This window comes from Rhododendron vialii, chromosome 11a (genome assembly GCF_030253575.1).
Source record: "Rhododendron vialii isolate Sample 1 chromosome 11a, ASM3025357v1".
NCBI classification, from domain to species: Eukaryota; Viridiplantae; Streptophyta; class Magnoliopsida; order Ericales; family Ericaceae; genus Rhododendron; species Rhododendron vialii.
The window spans coordinates 7,585,955-7,596,144 of NC_080567.1; the positions used below are offsets into that span (position 1 = coordinate 7,585,955).

At 43.1% G+C, this 10,190-nt stretch overlaps 1 protein-coding gene across 1 annotated transcript; it reads left to right on the forward strand.

The window, feature by feature from the left end:
• The first annotated feature begins 2,666 nt into the window (after positions 1–2,666).
• LOC131306829 (zinc finger BED domain-containing protein RICESLEEPER 2-like) lies at positions 2,667–5,386 on the forward strand. Its single transcript, XM_058333259.1, has 5 exons — positions 2,667–2,673; positions 2,993–3,147; positions 3,203–3,268; positions 3,426–5,318; positions 5,369–5,386. The coding sequence occupies exons 1-5, from the start codon at positions 2,667–2,669 to the stop codon at positions 5,384–5,386; spliced, it is 2,139 nt and encodes a 712-aa protein (XP_058189242.1).
• Positions 5,387–10,190: the final 4,804 nt, after the last annotated feature.

A 10,190-nucleotide genomic window follows, 5' to 3' on the forward strand; every position in this document is an offset into this window, starting at 1 on the left:
ATTGCACCGCTTTGGTGTGGTTTGGTACCGTATGGATGTACTCGTACGGTATTGCACCGTTTCGGTGTGGTTTGGAACCGTAACGAATTACTCGTAAGGTATTGTACCATTTTGGTGTGGTTTGGTACCTTATGGATGTACTCGTACGGTATTGCACCGTTTTGGTGTGGTTTGGTACCGTATGGATGTACTCGTATGGTATTGCACCATTTTGGTTTGGTTTCGTATCGTATGGATGTACTCGTACGGTATTGCACCGTTTTGGTGTGGTTTGGTACCGTATGGATGTACTCGTACGGTATTGCACCGTTTTGGTGTGGTTTGGTATTGTTTGGATGTACTCGTACGGTATTGCACCGTTTTGGTGTGGTTTGGTACCATATGGAGTTACTCGTACGGTATTGCACCGTTTTGGTGTGGTTTGGTACCGGATGGATGTACTCGTATGGTATTGCACCGTTTCGGTGTGGTTTGGAACCGTAACGAATTACTCGTAAGGTATTGTACCATTTTGGTGTGGTTTGGTACCTTATGGATGTACTCGTACGGTATTGCACCGTTTTGGTGTGGTTTGGTACCGTATGGATGTACTCGTATGGTATTGCACCGTTTTGGTGTGGTTTGGTATCGTATGGATGTACTCGTACGGTATTGCACCGTTTTGGTGTGGTTTGGTACCGTATGGATGTACTCGTACGGTATTGCACCGTTTTGGTGTGGTTTGGTACCGTATGGATGTACTCGTACGGTATTGCACCGTTTTGGTGTGGTTTGGTATCGTATGGATGTACTCGTACGGTATTGCACCGTTTTGGTGTGGTTTGGTACCTTATGGATGTACTCGTACGGTATTGCACCGTTTTGGTGTGGTTTGGTACCGTATGGATGTACTCGTACGGTATTCCACAGTTTTGGAGTGGTTAGGAACCGTAACGAAGTACTCGTAAGGTAGTGTACCATTTTGGTGTGGTTTGGTACCGTATGGATGTACTCGTACGGTATTGCACCGTTTTGGTGTGGTTTGGTACCTTATGGATGTACTCGTACGGTATTGCACCGTTTTGGTGTGGTTTGGTACCATATGGAGTTACTCGTACGGTATTGCACCGTTTTGGTGTGGTTTTGTACCGGATGGATGTACTCGTACGGTATTGTACCATTTTGGTGTGGTTTGGTACCGTATGGATGTACTCGTACGGTATTGCACCGTTTTGGTGTGGTTTGGTACCTTATGGATGTACTGGTACGGTATTGCACCGTTTTGGTGTGGTTTGGTACCGTATGGATGTACTCGTACGGTATTGCACCGTTTTGATGTGGTTTGGAACCGTAACGAAGTACTCGTAACGTATTGTACCGTTTTGGTGTGGTTTGGTACCGTATGGATGTACTCGTACGGTATTGCACCGTTTTGGTGTGGTTTGGTACCTTATGGATGTACTCGTACGGTACTGCACCGTTTTGGTGTGGTTTGGTACCTTATGGATGTACTCGTACGGTATTGCTAGGGCTGTCCAGTCACCCGACCCGACCGAAGACCCGACCCGACCCGACCCGAAAAATGACTAACGGGCGGATCTGATTTCTCTTTTCGGTCGGGTTCGGGTTCAGTCGGTCGGATTTGAACACATTCGGTCGGGTTTCGGATGCCCATATAAAGTTTCGGGTTAACCCGAACCCGACCGAAACTTACACACGTATAAAAGAAAAAAAACCCTACGATCTTTATTCATTTCGGCGATTTCGCGCAGGCTGCGCAGCCCTCGCTCCCTCAGTTCACTCCTCAGCCCTCTGCCCCTCTCGGCCTCTCCACTCTCCAGTCCAGACTCGGTCCAGTCTCCTCTTCCTCACCCCGTGCTACTGCTCCCGTAGATCTGCTGCTTCTCTCCTGCTTCTCTCCTCAGCCCTCACCAGTACCACCACCACCAACGTCCATGCCCACCGCCACCGGCCACCACCATCAACGCCGAGCCCCACCTTTTCCGACGCAACTATTCCCCCCGTTCTCTCTCAATCGATCCCCGAAGAAGCCAAGAGCCGTAAATCAGTAATCGAGCCCCTCTACAGTGGTACGTCAGTACGTCTTTCTCTCTCTCTCTCTCTCTCTGATTTTCTGTCCGACTGTTGTAGTGATAGGGCTTTACGAAAATATTTTTTCTGTGATTTTGATCTGATGAATGGATAGAGTATTGGATTGGGATAGATAGGGCTTGAATCGATCAAACCCCCTTTTTAATTTTTTTCCCCCTTTTTGGCTGTTCATCAGTGAGGTTTGGCCTGGTTTTTTCGATACAAATGGACAGAGTATTGGATTGGGATGAATAGGGCTTGATCGATCAAACCCCTTTGTTTAATTTCCCCCCTCCCCCCTTTATGGCCATGAATCAAAATGGCACCCAACCCAACATAAATATCAGAAATATTATCATGCCTTTTCTTTGATCTTGGTTCCTGAGCATGCAAGCATCTAATTTTCTTGTTTCAAAGTGTGGCATAATTTTCTTTGATCTTGGTTCCTAATATCTCTCTGCCGTAAATATTACCAATCAAAAAAATCCTTAACGTGAAAAGTAATATATGTCTTAACTATACATTCTCAACAAAAGAAACAGAAGTTGGCGACCAACTAGCAGTAGACAAGTGCTTACAACACTATCTGAGAATGAATGAATGGTATGTACATTCAGTTTCATTATCGACCTAAAGGCATTGCATTATAATGTAGCCTCTTTACAAAATTCATTGCGGGCTGAAAGTCTTCTTTTTGAACCTTTTCTTTTGTGATGCTAATTATGCAATTAGCCAAGTACTTGTAGTTTTACCACTTCAATGATCTACATTACCGCCTGCTGTTTACTACGTAACAATGTTTTCAATCTCAAGGGGCAGAACTTTCTTCTCTCAAAGATAATAGTTAAAACTTCACTAATCAGCGTGCATACCTAATTATATTCTCAGGAGGTAGGTTTATGGTTAGAATAAGCGATTGCAGGTTCAGGCGCTGGCAAAAGCACTGTGAATTTATCTCTCCCCAAATTGGTCAATACTACTTCCAGTTACTTTCCGATAGATAAAGATACAAAATTTAGTCCTAGTTTTCTCAACCTTTCCTGTGGCAACTTGAGCCACAAGACAAAGATATATGGCGTAAATCAGTAAGCCTTTGGCTGGTTTTTTTGACTGTTTTTTTCGATTGTTGTAGCTAATTTTTAGACTGGTAAAGGCTTTACAGCAAAAGAAAACAGCTTATGATTCTATTTCGACCGGTGTAGCACTAAAGCTAATTTTATGATTCTATTTCGAGTCTTCGACTGGTAAAACAAAAGAAAATAGTAAAGCTAATTTTTTCTCTTATTTTGACTAGTGTAGCACTATATCTATATGAATTGCAGTTTATTGATCTTGATTACACTTGTTTGTAGTAGGTGATGGATCCAGATAATTTTGATTTCACGCTTGATCGGGAACTTGAGGATGATGTTGTAGATGTTGAAGAAGTTGAACTTGGAGGTAATTCTAATCCTCTTGTGTCTACGAATGCCAATGTTATTGATATTCAAGATGATACAGTAGCTGAAGTTGGTCAAAATAGATTGAAAAGAAAGGTTCCACCACAAGTGCGTAAACTTAAAAAAGAGCCTGGAAAAAGATATAGATCTCCTGCCTGGGATCACTTCAACGATATTAAAGAGGGTGGGGAAACCAAATGGGCTGAGTGTAAGTATTGCCAGAAACGATATGCAGCTGAAAGTAAAAAACATGGCGTTAGTAATTTAAAAGCTCACATCCCTGTTTGCCCATTATATCCTAATAGAGACCAACATGGACAACAAAACCTTTCATTTCGACCCACAGACGGGGGCGGTGTCAACGTTGTGACTCATGTCTTTTCTTTTGACGATTGTAAGAGAGCTCTTGCCGAAATGGTCATCATTGATGAACTACCCTTTAGGTTTGTTGAGGGGATTGGGTTCAGAAAGTTTTGTAAGGTCATGCAACCGAAGTTTTCACCGGTTTCTCGCCAAACGATAACTAGAGAGGTTGGTGCAATTCATAAAAATGAGAGGGCAAAACTGAAAAAATTCTTGAAGGGTCGTAGGATTTGCCTCACGACTGATACATGGACATCAATTCAAAATCTTAACTACATGTGTCTCACTGCACACTTCATTGATGATGATTGGAAGTTGCAAAAGAGAATCTTAAACTTTTGTCAAATTGAAGATCATAAGGGAGTTACCATAGGCAAGAAAATTGAGTCATTGTTGCTTGAGTGGAATATTGATGGTATTTTTACTTTGACGGTCGATAATGCAAGTTCGAACGCCACCGCTATTGAGTACTTGAAAAGGAAAACAATGGATTGGAAAAGGACTATCTTGGAGCATGAGTACATACATATGCGATGTTGTGCACACATTTTGAATCTTATTGTTGTTGAGGGGTTGAAAGATACGAGTGAGTCTATTCTCCGTGTTCGTGATGTTGTGAGATATGTGAGATCTTCTCCACAAAGAATGGAGACTTTCAACAAGTGTGTGGAGAAGGAGAAAATTAAATCGAAACAAACTGTGTGTCTTGATGTGTGTACTCGGTGGAATTCTACTTACTTGATGTTAGAAGTAGCCATCAAGTTTGAGAAGGCATTCCAAAGAATGGGGGAGGAAGATAGTAGTTTCATAAAATTTTTTGGCATAAAAGAAGGCGAGGACGATTTGTCATTAGAGTTGGAGGGTGGCCAAAGTGGGAGCCATAGGATTAGTGTCCCAACTCCAAGACAACCAACTGTCCCAAACAAGCTTGATTGGAAGAAGTGTGGGTTGTTTGTTACATTTTTGAAACTTTTCTATGATGCAACCAAGAAATTTTCGGCTTCCCTTTTTGTCACATCCAATGTGTTCTTTCATGAGTTGTATGAGGTTCAAACCCGTATAGATGAATTAATTGCCAACCGAGATCCTTTTATGTCTTCAATGGCAATTGAAATGAAACGAAAATTTGAGAGATATTGGGGGGATGGAGAGAAATTCAATCCCCTACTTTATGTGGCAGTGGCAATGGATCCCCGATTTAAGTTACGGTTGGTGAAGTTTTGCTATACAAAATCTAAAGGAAAGGCAGAGGGTGAGAAAATGGAGAAACAAGTGAAGGATGTTTTGAACCGGTTGTATGATTCTTATGCGAAAGAGGGTGAAGGTAGACAAAATGTGCCTAGTGCAAGTCCAATGCCGAGAGTAATGGAGGAGAATGAGGATTGTGATCATCGCTTGAATTTAGCTCTTGAATTTGACACTTACTTGGAAGAGGAGTATTCTAGTGTTTGTTCCTCGGAGGTAGACAAGTACTTGGGGGATCTGTGTGAACGTAGGGACAATCCGGATTTTGATATCTTGGTATGGTGGAAGAACAATTCCAACAAGTATCCAATCTTGTCAAAAATGGCGCGTGATGTATTAGCTATGCCTGTGTCTACCGTTGCTTCCGAGTCGGCCTTTAGTACGGGTGGTCGTGTACTTGATCCATTTCGGAGTTCACTCTCACCGTCAATGGTCGAGACTCTTGTATGCACCCAAAATTGGCTTCTAAGCACGGTTCCAATCTCTCTTCGACAGGCTATGGATAAAGTTGAAGATCTTGAACGAGGTAATTTAATTTAATTGATTTGGTCTATTCAGTCAAAATATTTTTTAGTATTGTATTTAATTAAGTGTGTTTTTTTTTTTCAGAACTCTTACAAACTGAAACTGATGATGCAAGTTCCTAGGGATTGATGAGGCTTTGGACCTTGGTAAAACATAACAGCAGATGTTATTTGATGATCTTTGAAGTTTTTACTTATCAAAAAAACAAAATCTTAGAAGTTTTTAATTGTTTTCTAGTTTTCTTTCTATGTAACAGGTTTGAATGGACATGGGAAATATGGAGATTGGGAGTAGCAGGCAGCAATACTATGGAGTAGGGACTAATGGACTATGGAGTATTGATTACTTTATTTTTATTATGGACTTGTGTGTTTTGCCTAATTTAAATTACTATGGACTTGTATTGGCGGTCGTCTAAACTTGTAATATGGTGGTGGAAAACTGAAACTGTTTTGACTTGTGGTTGATTGGTTGTGTATGACTGCTGAAAAAGTAGGGGAGTAGCCGAGTAGAGATTAGAGAGTTGGCTGCTAGCTCCGTAATTTTTTTTTATTTTTTTGCTATGTGGTGGTGGTGGTGGAAAATGGAAATGTGCATGAGTCGTATGACTGCTCATTGAGTCACTGCTGAAAAAATAGGGAAGGAGAGAGCTAAGAGGCAAGAGCTAGCTGCTCTCTGGAAAGCTAGAAAACATTTCCAGTCACTGTTTTTTTTTTTTTGTTATGTGGGTGTGCTTTCATTCATATTTCAGTCTTGCACATGGGTTTTTTTTTTTTCCTGATTGCGTACTGCTTAATCTTGCTTGATTGTAATATGGAAATGTGGTTTTCTAGCCTGCAATCAGACAATCAGTGCAATGGAAATTGTGTTTGAAATTTGGATTGGGAAATATAGAAACTGGGAAACTGTGTTTGAAATTAGGATTGGAAAATGTAAAAATTGAAAAACCGGGCTTGGAGCCTTGGATTGAGCTACGGGGCTTGGCCCAAAATGTTTATCTTAATCCTTGGGCCATTTGGCCTGCTGAAATGATGGAAAACTAGTCCAAAATAAGAAAAGAAGAAAAAAACTAACGGCCCAGAAAAAAAAAACTGGCCCAAAAACTGGTCCAACAAAACTGGCCCAAAAACTGGCCCAATCCGATAACCCGACCGAACCCGACCAACTCCACCCGAAAACGTTTCGGTCCAAGCCCGACAAATTGTCCGGTCGGGTTCGGGTGGACACTATCTCAATCCGAAAACTGTCGGGTCGGGTCCAACCCGACCCGAATCCGAAAAAAATCCGCCCGTGGCCAGCCCTAGGTATTGCACTGTTTTGCTGTGGTTTGGTATCGTATGGATGTACTCGTACGGTATTGCACCGTTTTGGTGTGGTTTGGTACCTTATGGATGTACTCCTACGGTATTGCACCGTTTAGGTGTGGTTTGGTACCGTATGGATGTACTCGTACGGTATTGGACCGTTTTGGTGTGGTTTGGTACCGGATGGATGTACTCATATGGTATTGCACCGTTTTGGTGTGGTTTGGTACCGTATGGATGTACTCGTACGGTATTGCACCGTTTTGGTGTTGTTTGGTAACGTATGGATGTACTCGTACGGTATTGAACCCTTTTGGTGTGGTTTGGTACCGTATGGATGTACTCGTACGGTATTCTACCGTTTTTGTGTGGTTTTTTACCGTATGGATATACTCGTACGGTATTGCACCGTTTTGGTGTGGTTTGGTACCGTAACGAAGTACTCGTAAAGTATTAAACCGTTTTGGTGTGGTTTGGTACCGTATGGATGTACTCGTACGGTATTGCACCGTTTTGGTGTGGTTTGGTACCGTATGGATGTACTCGTACGGTATTGAACCATTTTGGTGTGGTTTGGTACCGTATGGATGTACTCGTATGGTATTGCACCGTTTTGGTGTGGTTTGGTACCGTATGGATGTACTCGTATGGTATTGCACCGTTTCGGTGTGGTTTGGAACCGTAACGAATTACTCGTAAGGTATTGTACCATTTTGGTGTGGTTTGGTACCTTATGGATGTACTCGTACGGTATTGCACCGTTTTGGTGTGGTTTGGTACCGTATGGATGTACTCGTATGGTATTGCACCGTTTTGGTGTGGTTTGGTATCGTATGGATGTACTCGTACGGTATTGCACCGTTTTGGTGTGGTTTGGTACCGTATGGATGTACTCGTACGGTATTGCACCGTTTTGGTGTGATTTGGTATCGTTTGGATGTACTCGTACGGTATTGCACCGTTTTGGTGTGGTTTGGTACCATATGGAGTTACTCGTACGGTATTGCACCGTTTTGGTGTGGTTTGGTACCGGATGGATGTACTCGTACGGTATTGTACCCTTTTGGTGTGGTTTGGTACCGTATGGATGTACTCGTACGGTATTGCACCGTTTTGGTGTGGTTTGATACCTTATGGATGTACTCGTACGGTATTGCACCGTTTTGGTGTGGTTTGGTACCATATGGATGTACTCGTACGGTATTGCATTGTTTTGCTGTGGTTTGGTACCGTATGGATGTACTCGTACGGTATTGCACCGTTTTGCTGTGGTTTGGTACCGTATGGATGTACTCTTACGGTATTGCACCGTTTTTCTGTGGTTTGGTATCGTATGGATGTACTCGTACGGTATTGCACCGTTTTGGTGTGGTTTGGTACCTTATGGATGTACTCCTACGGTATTGCACCGTTTTGGTGTGGTTTGGTACCGTATGGATGTACTCGTACGGTATTGGACCGTTTTGGTGTGGTTTGGTACCGTATGGATGTACTCGTACGGTATTGCACCGTTTTGGTGTTGTTTGGTAACGTATGGATGTACTCGTACGGTATTGCACCGTTTTGGTGTGGTTTGGTACCTTATGGATGTACTCGTACGGTATTGCACCCTTTTGGTGTGGTTTGGTACCGTATGGATGTACTCGTACGGTATTCTACCGTTTTTGTGTGGTTTTTTACCGTATGGATGTACTCGTACGGTATTGCACCGTTTTGGTGTGGCTTGGTACCGTAACGAAGTACTCGTAATGTATTAAACCGTGTTGGTGTGGTTTGGTACCGTATGGATGTACTCGTACGGTATTGCACCGTTTTGGTGTGGTTTGGTACCGTATGGATGTACTCGTACGGTATTGCACGGTTTTGCTGTGGTTTGGAACCGTAACGAAGTACTCGTAAGGTATTGTACCGTTTTGGTTTGGTTTGGTATCGTATGGATGTACTCGTACGGTATTGCACCATTTTGGTGTGGTTTGGTTCCTTATGGATGTACTCGTATGGTATTGCACCGTTTTGGTGTGGTTTGGTATCGTATGGATGTACTCGTACGGTATTGCACCGTTTTGGTGTGGTTTGGTACCGTATGGATGTACTCGTACGGTATTGCACCGTTTTGCTGTGGTTTGGAACCGTAACGAAGTACTCGTAAGGTATTGTACCGTTTTGGTGTAGTTTGGTACCGTTTGGATGTACACGTACGGTATTGCACCGTTTTGGTGTGGTTTGGTACCATATGGAGTTACTCGTACGGTATTGCACCGTTTTGGTGTGGTTTGGTACCGGATGGATGTACTCGTACGGTATTGTACCCTTTTGGTGTGGTTTGGTAGCGTATGGATGTACTCGTACGGTATTGCACCGTTTTGGTGTGGTTTGATACCTTATGGATGTACTCGTACGGTATTGCACCGTTTCGGTGTGGTTTGGTACCATATGGATGTACTCGTACGGTATTGCACCGTTTTGCGTTGGTTTGGTACCGTTTGGATGTACTCGTACGGTATTGCACCGTTTTGGTGTGGTTTGGTACCATATGGATGTACTCGTAAGGTATTGCACCGTTTTGGTGTGGTTTGGTACCTTATGGATGTACTCCTACGGTATTGGACCGTATTGGTGTGGTTTGGTACCGGATGGATGTACTCGTACGGTATTGCACCGTTTTGGTGTGGTTTGGTACCGTATGGATGTACTCGTACGGTATTGCACTGTTTTGCTGTGGTTTGGTATCGTATGGATGTACTCGTACGGTATTGCACTGTTTTGGTGTGGTTTGGTATTTTGTGGATGTACTCGTACGGTATTGCACCGTTTTGGTGTGGTTTGGTACCGTATGGATGTACTCGTACGGTGTTGCACCGTTTTGCTGTGGTTTGGTACCGTTTGTATGTACTCGTACGGTATTGCACCATTTTGGTGTGGTTTGGTACCGTATGAATGTACTCGTAAGGTATTGTACCATTTTGGTGTGGTTTGGTACCTTATGGATGTACTCGTACGGTATTGCACCGTTTTGGTGTGGTTTGGTACCGTATGGATGTACTCGTATGGTATTGCACCGTTTTGGTGTGGTTTGGTATCGTATGGATGTACTCGTACGGTATTGCACCGTTTTGGTGTGGTTTGGTACCTTATGGATGTACTCGTACGGTATTGCACCGTTTTGGTGTGGTTTGGTACCGTTTGGATGTACTCGTACGGTATTGCACCGTTTTGGTGTGGTTTGGTACCGTTTGGATGTACT